Here is a 15,486-nt window from a genome sequence, read left to right as displayed (position 1 = left end):
CGAATTTGTTTGCAAATATTCAAATAAAGAGGAATATATTTAGCATATCCGTTAATCAATTCGTACACATTTTCTTATTTTAATTTTTTTACTGAACAATCATGGCATGCTCCCATTGTAAATAATGTATTGAACGAATGGCCAACATATTAAATTGTTTTTCCTCTTTGTTAAAGTAGGATGAAACGACATTATTTGTGAGGTTCACGTTTCATGCACAATAAACCGGAAGTGATGTTGAATTTGGGCCCGGTGACATTTCAACTTTAACCCTGTAGTTCCTCCTTCCTTTCTCTTCCGGCTACGGCTGCTGCAGGTATGGCGGCTTTGGGATTTTCGTGTTAGCTATTGCCTGACAATCCGTATTCATCGGCCCTTTGCAAGGGATCGAAATAGGACCGCGTTGACCTAAAAGTTGGGATGCACTATGTGGCTTTTAGGACGACATTGTATGAGCACAACGACTCTCGTGTAAGGGGATGGAAATTGAAGAAAGAGCCGGGTCTGTAGTACAGAGGCGACCCAGCGGTCCCTGCACGGAGAGCGCTTTTAAGAAAGCGTCATTAACTCCGGGACTTTCTGCATGCGTGGCAGCGCTTTCGTTTTATAATTCCAAATTAGTTTTTTTGCTTTGTCTTTATGTTCGTTAGGAAGCCTTCCATCCATGAACGATTCTAGCGTTACAAACCCATCTTTGCCAAAGTCGATGTCTGTTAGTTCGCGGCTCTGCCGAGTATTGCAACTGCAGAGTAAAGTACTGCTTTTACTGGGTAGTTTTAAAGACTTCGTGAAAGTTATAGTAATTGGAATACTTACCTTACGATGACAGTGCTGCCACAGCTTCCGCGATTACAGCGTTTCTAGCATAACCTAAAAGTAGACGCTACATTCCATGTTGTTTTCAGAACTCCCTTCACTCCCACCCATACCAGTGTCAAGTAAACTGGCGCAGGTGGCGATGCTCGAATCCGTTGCCTTGTTCGCAGCTTCCCGTGTTGTAAGAATTTAACATAGAATTTCCCCCCCCCGCGTGCCCATTTTGCAGACCAGATTTATAACCAATCCGTTTGTTTTCTTTACCCTGTTTGTTTGCATTTTGACTTGAGATGGATGGAGCGGAGCGTCCGAAAAATGTTTGCAATATAGGTAGAATCTCCCCCCCCCCCCCATAAATAGACGTGGGATTTGTAGTCACAATGCTCAGTCCTCCACCTTTTTCCTGTCTAGACCATGGTCTGCACTTTTATTTATTTGCTGAACGTCTCAAACAGAACTACGTTTGGCGACAGGGCATCAGAGTTAGGTAGAGGGCCGCTCGATTAAATACATTAGAAGCCTCCCCCCGGTGTTATTTCGTATTCCACCTGACTACCTGGTGCTCATGTACAGTTTGATAGCAATGGGGATTGTATTGCCGCAAATGTTATCCGTTCCACATCTGTGAGGTGGTTTTCAAATGAGTAAAGTATTTCCTGATATCAAGAGAATGTCTATAATAACTGGGCGAAACATTTTCGGTGGTTTCTCTAAGCAATGAAACGTGTTAATAATCGGGGCTTCCACGTTTCATCTTTTTTTCTGTTTTGGGGTTGGGTATTATGCATTTTCCGCCAGTGAATAATTGAAGCTGCAGCGAGGAGATTTCAACATTTTAACTATTGAAAGTTAACTTGGCTATGTGATCAGTCTTAGCACTATAGGTAGTCATGTAATGCATCAACGTAAGTATGTTAAACATTACAATTCTTGTATTGTAGCATTTATATAGCAGTTAGCATCCTTATGTTTGGCATTGAAGTGCTTGCCTACATGAGTAGCGCGCTTCAAAATGTAGGGTGTTTATTGGAATGTTTTTGTTTTGATCCTAACTGGTCCATGCTGTGCGTGATGGCTACCGAGGTGTGGAGATCATTTTATGGGAGGCAGCACGTGGTAGTGTGTTGCATAGTGAAATGTAAGACGGGTTCAGTTTTTTGGTTTTATGCATGCTGGTAACTTTGAACAGCTCTGCAGGTTTCTGTGGTTATCTGGTTACTGGTCTGGGTTGTCCAATCTTAGAATTTGTGTATAGTTGTGGTCCTGAGCTGGAATGGTTGGAGGGAGAAATGGAGACACCTTGGGATGGACAGTTTTTATTATCCTCCCATTTCTGATTCTGTGTGAGAAGTATAGAAGTGGTCCGCTTGTATAGATGTTTGGGACTGGCCGTGAGTGAACTATTTAAAATGTTTCCATAATTGTCTTGTTTCAGTTAATCCATACCTGTTCATCCATACCTGTTCATGTGGTGGTTTGGCTATACAGTGCTGGTGATAACCTTAATAGCTGATGTCTTATGTGAATTTGATTGGTATACATTAGTTTGTTGCCGACTGCTGTGTATTAAAGTTTAGTTTTATTGTGGGCCATAACTCATATGGGAGTACATAACTATATGCCACAGTGAACCGTGCATTTTTTTTTCTTCCTTACGTAATGAAGTTTGCAGGTTAAGTTGCTTGCAATTCATGGGTTGTAAGCTTAAGTTTGCACTTGAGGGTGTGACGGTTTTCTGGGTTTTGATGCTGGTGGCAGAGTTGTCCAGGAAATCCTCATGTTTTTGACAGTCTTTGGGGGTGTATATGGCCCTGGATGCTTCTAATACTGTCTGGTAGTGAGTTAGTTTGGCGGCATGTACCAAGAGACAATAGCCACCTGCGTATTTCTTATCGTAAAGGTGGTATGATAAGAAGTAAAAGCCTGGAAAGCAGTTTTCTGTCTGGTTTGTATTGCTTGAATTTAAATTGTAGGTATAGTGATCCTGCGAGTTTCTGTTGACAATAAATAGTGCCTATAACATTGCCCCTTTAGTTATAGGTAGCCAGTAGAGCAATTATGGGACTGGAGTCATGCTTTCTCTTGGGTGAAGGTGGACAAGAAAACACACAAGCACTCCTAAACCGTATGATGCGTCATTAGGAAACATTGTTATTTTTTTTAGTTCTAGGACTGGATGTGACATTTTTCAAGCAGACTTCTTACCATTGTTCCTGGAATGATGCGATTATGCGGTCGCTGCTTTTTTCACAATTATTGTTTTACCACATAATCAACTGCTAGATAGTTTCCACGTTTAACGAAAAAAGGTTTTTAGCTGAAACTGTTCAAAAGTTAATTTAAACTCAGCGACACATGTTGCTGTGTGGCGAAATGGCCTTTGCAAAGAATGACTGGTTCTGTTACTGTCACTTATTGCTGTGTGGGTGTTAAACTGGTACTAATGGTGCCACCAAATGTCCAGACCGTGTTATCAAGTGTACAAATTACCAAATAATTAAGTAAAACTATCACAATGTCCTTCATTTTTCATCTTAATTTGCATTTTCTTGCCGCATAATTCATTCAACCCAGTTGCATTATTCAAGACTCCCCGCTTATTACTAACGAGACACAGAGCTGGCTTTTTGCCTGGTCCTATCATTTATGAATTTCAAAGCCTCAATGAATTCCAAACTAAGATTGAGAAACTTGAGTTATGTTGTTACTGTACTTTAAATTATTTAATTTTCTTCTTTCTGTAGGTTGAAAAATGGTTCAACGTTTGACATACCGCCGTAGGCTGTCCTACAACACCACCTCAAACAAAACCAGACTGTAAGATTTCTTTTCCGTAAGAAGTATTAATTTTTGCATTACATTGCCGTGTCCCTTGTAATCTAATATTTCTCTCTTGCACTTAGATCCCGAACTCCAGGTAACAGGATTGTCTATCTGTACACCAAGAAGGTTGGCAAAGCCCCAAAGTCAGCATGTGGTATCTGCCCAGGAAGACTCCGTGGTGTGAGTATTGCCTTATCCTATTTGTTTTGTCACATGCTCCTTTTTTCACTTCAGTGTGCCGTCCATCCATTGTAGTATACTTGTAAAGCGCACAGCTGCCCCAGCAACGGGGCGTCCCGGCGCTGTATAACTCTGGGGAACCCGTCCTGGCTTTCCCTGTGGGATGGTCCCTTGCTGGGAGTCCCCAAGGTGGAGCCAGGCATCCCCGGAATTATTAAAATAGAGGGCATAGTTGCTGTGTTTATAGTAGAATTGCTACTGTGGAGCTAACTTCGTCCACTGCCAGTACGTTAGTAGTTAGTTACGGTATACTGCTGTTTATTTCTACTTTTATCCCAGCACACCAATTATTAGATGTGATTTATTATTCATAATGTTCTATTCAGTCTCATCCTTTATCTTAACCCATCCACCTCCTTATTAAACACACAGCTTTGTGTAATGACCCAAGTTGAGCAGATTCTTAGTATCGTTGGTTTACTATGTACATTGTTTTTTGCTCTATTATAAATATATTTCAGAATAGGGCGTTCGTATTGGTGTTCAGGATTGCAGGGGAATATAATACAATTTTATTTATCCCAGAAGGGCTGTGGCTACCAACATTTTTAGGTCTCGCCTAGTGTCATAGTGCATGTGCTGCTCGCTCTGCTAGAACTATTGTCTGGTTGCTTTCGGAAGTGGAGTCGAAGCTCCGCCCGTGCTTTTCATTGGCGACCGTCGCATTTTATTTTTCGCTTTTGATTTGAAGTGAGGCTTGTTTGTTCCCTCTCTCTCTTTTTTGGCTCACCCATATGGACTGGATTTTGCACATTGCGGCGTAACATGCTTGGATGTATGTTGCTTCAGTACTCTTTTAGACACACTTTCAGGGACAATAGCAGCTACGCTGCATTGTCCAGTATGTAGCTTCACATGGTGTTTGTGTTGTATAGCTTTGTTTACTGTGTGTTGTTTCAAGTTTTCCATCTGCGTTCTGTCCCTTTCCTATTTTTTTCTGTGATTGCTTAAGTTTTTTTGTTTTTTTTTACCACGGACGGGGCACTTATGTGGGTACTTGTGCGTCCAACTTTAGATTTACAAAAAGTGCTCATGCATTAACCATCGTAATGACCGTAGTCTTGTATGTTGACTTGACTGAATAAAAACATAATCCACTTGTACAGCCTCTGCTTTTTACAAACTTTCCAATTGTTCTGCTGCTCTGATTTGGCACTTTAATCATGTTGTGAGCACTTTTATCATGTTGCTCCCTGAAGATCGCGATGAGACAACTGCGGTGTCTTTAAGTTGCGCATTTGGCGCAGCCAGGAAGGGCATGGTGTATTACTTCATGCAGCTGCTGTCCAGTGACAGAGGGGTGTACCAATTGAGAACTCATGCTTCACCTCAGGCCACAGATGCACATTTATCGTCCTTGGTGATCATCTGTGATATGGCTCTTTTATTTGCCTGTACCCACAATGACGAGTTACCTCTGGTTACTGGACAGTAAATGTTCCACAGGGTTCCAACCTCTATTTTTAATAATATTGAGACTTTAATAAAGTTCGCGATCATGAGAAATAGCCCTCTAGCCATAGGGGACTTTGAGTAACCAGTGGTTTCAATTTTATGCTGTGGGTTATGACCCTGCAGATTTTGTCAGGCTGTTCTTTTTATGTCAACTACAGCTTTGAAAAGTAATTTTTCTCCCCTTCAAAATTAGGCGGTATCGTTGCGACTGTTTCAGTAGGGGCAAAACTGGATTATGGAAATGGTCTTTATTCCGAGCAAGAGACTGCTTCAGGTCCCTCTAGCATGCGTTGGTTTGTATGCCAACCTGGGAAGTAAGAACAAAAGGGCAAACGGGTAGTCATTGGTTTAGTTAAAAAAAAAAAATCCATTCCAGAAGTGTTAATAAATTCGTATTTGTGGTGGGTTACACTTGTTTACAAACTCGATCGTTAACACTGTGATGTCTGCTGTACAGGTTTATGGTGCAGCTTTGGTTTTCTTGTGGAGGTAAAGAGTGTTTACCGATGACGGTTGGTGTCTGATGGAGCTTGAGCATCCCCGTCCCTTTTTAGGTCTCGCACCTGGCGATTACAGCGCGAAGCGCTGTCTCGTCTGCAAGACCTATATTCACCGGCTATGCTTTCAAAGAGACAAGAGATGGGCACGCGCAGCATGCTGGAATCGGATCAGGTAGCGTGCTTGAACACGCGCTCCGACTGAACTGTTGCCGTTAGCTTTGTAGCTTTCAGTTTCGTTTACGCGCCTCCTAAAACTGTCTCTGGCACGACCATGCCTGAAAACAGACCCCCCCCCCCCCCCCCCCTCCCCGTCAACGCGCTCCTACTGTGGCATCATAAAGTTTGTATTCATCCAAACACCCTAAAAAACAAACCCTGTGTTGTGTACTAACAAACCACGCGGAGGTAAACGTATTTAAAATCTATGTATGTAGCATGTCGTGGGAGAGTACGGGGGCGTCAACGGGGAGCAGAGATGCATCGGGAGGTAGATGCAGCACTGTGATTACGGGGGGCTCTGCGGGATCGGTGGCACCGGTGACAGGCTGGAGCAAGTGGCGGATGGGGCAGCAGGCAGTGGCGTATGTGCGCTCACCTGGACGGGAGCCAGCAGGCGAGCATCCCTTGTGGGTTGATGTGGGGGCCCTCTCCCCGGTAGGGGATCCTCTGAGCCGGGGTGCCGGCATGACCCCCTAGCCTCCTCTCTCCGCTCGGCTTCTAGGACAGGCAAAGGGCATTGAGCACACTTCCTGCTCAGGAGCTTCCAGCTGACACGGGAGGAGGGGGAGGGAGCTAGAGACAGAGGAGGAACTGGGGGAGGGGACCTCATTGCTCCGCTGCCCCACCTCCACAGACACAGGCGCCATGTAACTAAGGGGAGGAGGAAGCACGTGCTGCCGCTTCACGGCCTATGGGAGGGGAGGAAAATAGAAGGCAGAGAGGACCAATACTCCAGTCGGAGCCAGCAGACAGGTTCTGTGTCGCTTCCAGGATTGGCTGTGCAGCTAGATTTCAAGGTTGACACTCGCGGAGGCTTGGGTGTGTGGCGACAAGTTTATTGGTATCGCCGTGCCCACAATGGCACAATTCAAAACAAGCATTTGCAATGCAATAGGTCTCACAGTTGTTAGAGTTTGAGCCATTGCCATTGTAAATGGCAATGCCTTTTATTTATGTGTTGGTTTATAAAACATAAATAAAAGGCAATGCCAATGGCTCAAACTCTTAACTGCGAGACCTATTGCATTGCAAATGCTCGTTTTTTAATTGATTAATTTAAGATACAGTGCACAGCGTTTTTGTACACCATGTTTCTTTGTAGCAACGTTGATATATTTGCTGAAGGAAGCAGTTGTATTGAGTAAGCGAGAAAAGCAGGCGCGTTAACGGGGAAGATCAGTTCGGAGAATACTGTATTCAGTTGAATCTTGTGTTACATTGGCATTTGAGAAGTCATGGAGTGGCTATAAACCAGAGAGCTTTAAGATTTGCACATGAATAAAGACGGAAACTTTAATATACAGTAATAAGTAAAATCTGTCACGAGGAGGGGGATATATAGTCAAACTAGTGTAAAGAATGCAGATGGTTATTGTGTAACTTTAGTGACCAGTGATAGTTGAAGATATGCTGTGGTTTCATCACTGCAGCAGGAATGAATGACCTATCGAGGCTGTTCCAAAAATAAAGCAGTAGTTTGTATCTATCAAACTGTACTCCATGGAAAATGACATTCTGTTCCAGATCACGTCAGCACTAGCATGCAAATAGCAGAAGTGCTATACCTATACAAATACTGATTGCATATCATTGAGGTTTTTTTCTCATGTCTCAAAGCAATGTAATCGCCTAGTATTATAGTATTCTGTTTTTGGTTTATTCATAGTTTGCAATTCAGATGCCCCATAATCTTTGAAGTCTAAAAGTTACTTAAAATGGGGATGTCCACTAGCTGAAATTTTGAAAGGATATGCATCTGCTGCACACCATTTTAGTGAACTGGATGTAAATGCGTACCTTACATGTCCTCTTTGATCATTTATTTTCTGTTTACCATTGGACATCTTTATTATTGCTAGATTTGGCAAGTGCCTGACCATTGTCTCTACACCCCCCGCCCACCCCTCCTCTTTGTTGCAGTATATGAATCGATAAATAGCGATGCAGCTCTTACTTGTATTGCCTTATGTGGAAGTTTGTAATGAAAGTGTAAATGTGCTTAGGCCTGTGCTAAGTTACAAGATGTCACTCCACAAACGGGGGGGGGGGGGGAGTACTCCTTTTCACCAGCTGTTTTACCGTGTTTTGTGTATTTTAATAATGTATGGAATGGATAATCTGGTCCTTAAACGAAGTAGGTTGCACATTACTTTTAAAACTGAACTTTAAGACTACAGGGTAGTAGTACACTTTCTATTGCCTTACACTGGAAATATATTTATTGTTTATATAGATCCGTGCTGTTCGACCTAAAGTGCTAATGCGACTGTCTAAGACTAAGAAGCATGTCAGCAGAGCCTATGGCGGTTCCATGTGTGCAAAATGTGTACGCGACAGGTGAGTCCTTTTCTGCGAAACCAAATATTGGCTTGTTTTTGACTTGGCTCTGCTGCCCCTTGAATTGGGGAGAGCAACCATTAGAGCCTAATGAGTTGTAATTTATTTTTAAATGGAGCACTGTTTAAGTCTGTTAGCTCACTTATCTTTTGCTGCAGACTCCTGCTGTTGTCTGATACCCTTTCCTTAGAATCTAGCCTCTTGCCATAGCTCAGTCTTGACAGTCCGAGGTTTTTGGATGCCACATCGTAACATTTCTACAAAGGTGTTCTTTGGCCCACTCGGCATACCAATCTTCATATGTTAATCAAAGTTTTAACCACTCAATGTATGTATTTGTCTTGCACATGTGGGCCATTGAACTTTGTGTTTCATATGTCAGGCTGAGTTTTGAGGCCGTAGTAAGACTTCATATCCTTCAAACATTTTTTCACTAACAATGCCATTTGAGCTTCATGGTTTTAAACTGAAATGAACGTGGCAGACTGTCTAGTTGGGTGGTGGTTTTCAGATATTTAGAGGCAGCAGAAGTGAAGGTTTTGATATGTTTGTGTCCGCTAACTATGTGCTACTTAATAAGGGTGCTTTGGGAGAACCTTGTGTTGGTATTAGTTAGAAGGCAGATGGTGGTGCCTTATGTTTTTTGCTTTAGGGCTGCATGTGAAATGTCTTGCATCCCTTAATTCCTGCCCTTAAATTGATCATTGAATCTGGGCATGATATGGTCAAATTTCTAGGTTAAGTTGAAATTTCTCTGAACTGCATGAGTTGAGTGAAGGTGTTATTTGTCTGATGGTATTGTGTCAAAGGCTTCAGCCGTACCTTAAATGTTGGAAGTGCTGACGTCTGACAATTGAAGACGTTTTTGGATGTTGAAGTACTCCTAGTGGATTCCAGGGAGTCTGGTTTCGGGTTCTTCCAAGCACTGTCTCGTATTTTTTGAGAAAATAGTGTTTTGAATTTGTAACATTTTGGCACTCTGATCAGTGGAAGGGATTTGATGGTGATTAAATTGCCTGTTATCACCATTCTATTCACGGACTGTATTCAGTTTGTTGTTGTTGTTGATGGTTTGCATAAGTTACAAGACTCAAAGCCCTTGGATTCATCCTAAGAGATGCTTGATCAGTTTTTCCAGCTGTGTGATCTCCCATGAATGTGTTTAGGTTGAGAAAGCAGACAGAATTGCAGAAAGTTGTAGTGCAATAGAATTGCAGAAAGTTGTAGTGCAATAAAAGTGCTCTGAGTCGGAACAGTATACAATTAAATAGTAGGAAGGAGATTGTAATGGGGATGGGTATAAGACTTGTTTGATTGGGAGAGCTTCTCCGTCCGGTGCGAAGAAATGTTTGGATGTGCCAAGGAATTTATTTTGCACACTTGCAATTCAGATATTTTCTCAAGATATTACTTCCTGATGGTATTGCGTTTTTAAGACTGGGACATTTGCCATGTTATGATTTACTGGCCATTTTAGTTGTGACATCTGCATATAATAGGTTCTTCTGTCTGATTCCAGTCTAGAGTCTTGTCAGTTCTGGCATGAAAATTGTGATTTTGATTTATATTGGTGTTTTCTGTGCTAGCACTTAGCGTTAAATGGCCTGCATTTTATGTATTGAAAGATTGTCTTTGGGTTGGTTCTCCTTCCTTGTCCACTGGATGTACATATATTGGTTAAAGTTGTGGTGTTTTTAAGAGTTGAGGCATGTAGAGGAAAGGTAATCTTTTCTAAGGTTTATATTTTTTTTTAAAGTTGAATTTTGTAGTTCAGTGAAGTGGATGAAGGATGCTTTACAGGAGATGCTGTCATTCTAAAGGTAATTCGGTAACAGCATGGCATGTGCATGCTGGACTACAGTCTTAGTTCTTCAGTCAACGCAAAAAAGTGGTGTGAGTGAAAGCCGATTGAAAGACCAATGCAAACGTTTTATAATTGAAGTACATTGAACTTGAGGTCTGGAGAAGTCTGTTTGCCATGTGTCTGTGGCATGACCCCCAAGAAATCAGTAGAGCTCATATTTTGTGTATGAACATCTGAGAAAAAAAATCTGAATGCCATATGTAGCAAATTGGTTCATCCCATTTGTACACTAGGAATTTTGTCTACCTGGTTTTTGGACCTTTACTGTGGGTGTGTCTCAATCACTGTAAATTCACAGTAGTTGAACGGAGTATGCTTATCGCCAATGTCTGCCTTTTAAGATCAGGCTGCTGCAGCCCAGTTATGGTAAGGAACACTGGTCGAGTTGCATGGGCACAAGTATGAGATTCTGTTGTGCACAGCCCCGTAATTGCACACAGGTGGCTTGGTGCATAAGGGACTTTGCAAGCATTAGTGCCAACCTTGTGTAGGCTTTATAATATTAATGGGCATTCAAAGATGGGTCACTAGGACTTACTGGAAAATCTGTAGTACTTTCACTGTATTATGCACATCGGCAAAAATACCCCTAAAGTGCAAATTTCCGCCACCTAGTTCTACACAGTCCTGCAAGGTGTCAAACCGGGGTAAAACATGCACACAATATGATTTTGCAGTTCCCAACACATTACATACGCATCCTATGGTAATCTAGGATTTAACATCATTTTCTAGCTCCACTCATAGTTCCAACTCAAGACCTTTGTTTCTCCCCACTGGGTCAAATTTATTACTCTGCTCCCCAGCAGAAAAAAAACATGTTCTCCTCACAGAAAAGGAGCAGTTATGAGTGGTTGACAGTTTCTGGAAGAGGAAATAGGCTTGGGGGAAGTCTGCATCTGATTAGCCTTTTATAGTACACCTATTCTGGAACAGCTTTGTCCAAAAGAGGGAGTCCGGAGCCAAACAATTTACCTGAATATTTATTTTGGTAATATAATGCACAGTATTTAGTAGGGTGTGTAATAAACGTAGACTTTTTTATTTTTTTAAGAAGACACTGACTGAACAATATAGTTAGTGTTGTTGTATTCCAGTGAATGGATATTACTTGCCACACCACCACCTTAGTAGGTCTTGAGCTGCTCTGCTACCCCACGAGAGTCAAGTGATATAATGGGCTACTTGTGTCCAAGTAAAATTACAATCCTTCACAACTATTAACCTAAATTCTCACACCCTAGTAGTTTATTTAATTTATAAGGACTTGTTCGCTGACACTACTTAGATTTAAGAGGGAAAGGCTCGGAAAGCTAGCCGTTATGAATTCTGGCGAGCAAAATGCCTTTCTTAATCGTGACGCCCTGGTGGGTTGGAAATATGTTGGAGGTCTGAGCAACACAGCCCCGTGACAAGTAGTAAAAGCAGCATAGCATAGACTCGCTCTAGGGAGATGCAGGGTCCTGATTTCCGTGATGTGAATGGGCACATCCAGTTTTAAAACCAATCACATTCGTGGAGGCAAACCAAAGCGTTGGTGCACAGCTTGTGTAAAAGCAGCCAAGTTGCACACCATGAGAAATGGGCAAAGCCCGTTAACCTGGTGTTACTTAGCAAGCATAAATTGAGGTTTGCCAGAAAGGATTTCCAGGAGCCCCCTACCTTGTTTGGCTCCCTTGTCCGCTGCCTTTGACACGGTGTCGCATAAAATTCTTCTCGGCCGCTTGAGGGAAGTAGGAGTAAAAGGGACCGCCCTGGCGTGGCTTGAAAGCTTTCTTGCGGACAGGCAACAAGGTGTCAAATTAGGCCCCCACAAATCTATCTGTAGGAGGCTCACCAAGGGAGTGCCACAGGGCTCATGTCTAAGCCCCACGTTATTCAACGTGTATGTGGCCCCCTTGGCGGACATCATAAGATCTTATGGGTTCTTCCCAATTTCCTACGCTGATGACACCCAGCTGCTGTTTCCCTTCCAAACCAATACACCTGCAGTCTTACAATCATTTCAAAATGGTATGAGAGCTGTGGCAGGTTGGATGGCCCAGAACTTCCTCCAATGCAATGTGACCAAAACCGAAGTCATGTTGTTTGGAGGGGCCACCCTGCTTTGGTCCCCTGACTGGTGGCCACTTGAGCTTGGACCCGTCCCCGTGCCTAAACAGACCATCAAAAATCTGGGAGTGCGCCTAGATCAAACATGGATACTAAAAGATCATGTCAATCAAGTCACAGGTACTTGTTTCCGAGTAATCGGACTTCTACGACGCATTTTTCCCTTCCTGCCCGACATCCACAGGAAAACTTTGGTACAGGCACTAGTCATCGGACGGATAGATTACTGCAATGGACTACTCATATCTGCCAATCAAGAACAACTTGGCAGATTGCAGGTGGTGCAGAATACTGCAGCAAGACTCATCTTGAATGCCCTCCCCCGAACTCCCTCACGCCCACTTCTCTCTCTTCTTCATTGGCTTCCGGTGAGACAACGCGTTAACTTCAAATTATGCTGCATAATGCATAAGTGTACTTATGGGTCTGGCCCCAAATACCTAAGACATATTTGTCCCTTACTCTCCTGGACGTGCCTTGCGCTCCAGCAACACTATGTTGATGCAGGTGCCCAGAGTGACGAGAGCTAGACAGGTAGGACGGGCCCTTTCACTGAAAGGCCCCGTGCTTTGGAACTCTCTGCCCTCTCAGCTGAGACAAATTCCTAATCTCCTTTCTTTTAGAAATTAAAAACATATCTCTTCACCCAAGGTTAATTCCCCCCTGCTCTTCTACACTGTTATCCCCAGTTTTTCTTGTTTCCTACAGAAGCTACGCGCAGAGATACCCCTTCGGGGCTGATTCAGGCGCGATATAAATATATAAATAAATAAACAGTGACCGCATTCTGGAACTAGCAGAATGAATTGCATTAAGGAACTAGTCTTCAGTTATCATTAAGATTGACTTTAACAATGTGATTCAATTATGGAGACGAATCCTGTAACTGAAACTGCTCTGTAGGGTAGTAGTTCGACAAGGATGGTAGGACCCCTTTCTGGTTGTAGTTTAATGTAGTTACATCTAACATGTTGCTGTTCTAAGACGAAGCTGCCTTGCTGTTTCTTAGGTTATCTGTAGTACTGTAGTCTTTCATATTTTAAAGTGAATTTTTTTTCTTTCTCAGGATCAAACGTGCTTTCTTAATTGAAGAGCAGAAGATCGTTGTCAAGGTGTTGAAGGCACAAGCACAGTCTCAGAAAACCAAATAAACATTTATACGATCCAGATGAAAATAAAGAACTGAAAAATAAATTGTCTTTGTAAACTAATTGTAAATAGTCTACAGTAAAATCTGATGGTCTTTGAGTACAAACCACTGTGCCAGTAAAGTTGTATGACCTTTCGCTCGCTTAATGATTTGCAAGTTACCGTGAAATTTTGACATCTCACTTTCACTTTGGAGTAATCATCGGTTACAAAAATGGCAAGTCTAGGAATGTGACAATTCACTCTTCACACAGCTACTTTGTGTGGATAAGGACGGCCCGTAAGCCTCTTTTTCGTTTACCACCAAAACTGCTACTAATTTTTGTGCAGCGTTGAAATACAATTTTTTAGCTGTACTGTGAATTTTTTACTCTTACTCAATGGTTTTTCAGATTTTTGACACAATTACTTTGCTATCATTGAAATTGTGACACGACAGACTACACATGACATTTTTATTTCTAGGGATGAAATGCACTACAGTCTGTCTTAAGTTATTTAATTAAATACGACTGAAAGGGAGGAAGGAATGACAGAAAATGTCTTCAAAGATGAATTATGCCTATATACACAGTGCTAGTTTAAAAGGTTTGAGTCCTCAATGCATGAATCTTGCCTACTGCTCCTAGTTGTGTTAAGCTCTGCAGCTGGTTAGAGGGTTTCACTGCAGGGGGATTGCTTTGGCCCTTTCTGAGGAGCAGGGCTCTAAACAGATCCTTTAGTCTGTTATCCATACTGATTTCAGTACTTTTGCTGGAACCTCCATATTATTCATAAATATTTTGATAGGTTTGTGTTCTATTTTCTAAAGCCATTACCATTAATGTGCTGTTTTCACAAGTGCTGATGGAATATAAACAACCGGATGGGGGGACATGTCGACACTTTCGGGGCTTACAGTCCACCCATTGCCTTTTTAGGTTTCGACCTGGCGAGGGCACTCAGTGCCCCTCCCAGATCGAAAACGTTTGTCAACAGTATGGCTGTTCGGACCGCCTCTGTTTCCCATTGGCTAGCTCCATAAATGGACGCTAGCCATTGGCAAATAGAGGCGTCCGTCATCCGGCGAGGCGACTCGTGGGCGTTCCTTGGATGTTTTTCTCATCCAGCCCCTTTGGACACGTCATGCGGCTGGGGGCGTGTTGTGTGTTTTTTTTTTTTTTTTTTTTTTTTTTTTTTGGGCCGCCTTTCATTTTATCATTTGCCCCGACCTCTGGTGAGTGCTTGCTGCTGTCCTGCCTTCCTCCGTGTCCCTCCTCCCGCCGTCCCCCCTCCCGTTCTCCGTGTGGTCCTGCCTTCCTCCGTGTCCCCCCTCCCGCCGTCCCCCCTCCCGCTCTTCGTGTGCCTGTCCCCCCTCCCGCTCTTCGTGTGCCTGTCCCCCCTCCCGCTCTCCGTGTGCTCGTCCCCCCTCCCGCTCTCCGTGTGCCCGTCCCCCCTCCCCCTCTCCGTGAGCCTGTCCCCCCTCCCGGTTTGTGGGTCTGTGGTGATAGGACAGGCCTCCTGAGGCCAGATGCGGTGCAGATAGTGTATGACTGCTCTGTTGTGTCTTGAGCCGGGCCCTGCCTGACTCGAGCGCAACACGTGCAGGCATTATCAGATGAGTGTTAGGTACTGAATGTACTTGTGTGTTCCTTTGTACATTCTATATGGAACTATGGAGGTTGGGACCAGTGAGTCCTGGGAGAAGAGCGACAGGCGGCTGCGTCCGCACTTTCTTGCTGTCACTAGGGTTTATGCTATTAATAAAAGTATTTAAATGAATCCTAAGTGAACTATTTCACTTCACAATAATGGCGACGATGGCTGCATAAACCCTAAAAGAAGAACATTCGCGTGAACTATTTTACTTCACAATATGCTCCACCTCATTAGCTGCCCGACAGTGCCACCTAACTCTGCCAAATCGACCTGACCCGACCCCGACAGAACATGGGTGTCTGTCCGCGATTAATTGTACCCGTCCTGGTGGTC

General features: G+C 43.2%; 1 protein-coding gene across 1 annotated transcript; it reads left to right on the top strand.

Moving 5' to 3' along the window:
* The first annotated feature begins 3,554 nt into the window (after nt 1–3,554).
* Nucleotides 3,555–13,560, top strand: LOC144818816 (large ribosomal subunit protein eL34). Its single transcript, XM_078676589.1, has 4 exons — nt 3,555–3,633; nt 3,720–3,819; nt 8,287–8,390; nt 13,433–13,560. The coding sequence occupies exons 1-4, from the start codon at nt 3,569–3,571 to the stop codon at nt 13,515–13,517; spliced, it is 354 nt and encodes a 117-aa protein (XP_078532715.1). The 5' UTR covers nt 3,555–3,568; the 3' UTR covers nt 13,518–13,560.
* Nucleotides 13,561–15,486: the final 1,926 nt, after the last annotated feature.

This window comes from Lissotriton helveticus, chromosome 2_1, assembly GCF_964261635.1.
Source record: "Lissotriton helveticus chromosome 2_1, aLisHel1.1, whole genome shotgun sequence".
In the NCBI taxonomy this organism is placed as follows: domain Eukaryota; kingdom Metazoa; phylum Chordata; class Amphibia; order Caudata; family Salamandridae; genus Lissotriton; species Lissotriton helveticus.
Note: the sequence above shows the minus strand (reverse complement) of the source record. Positions and strands in the feature narration are given on the sequence as shown.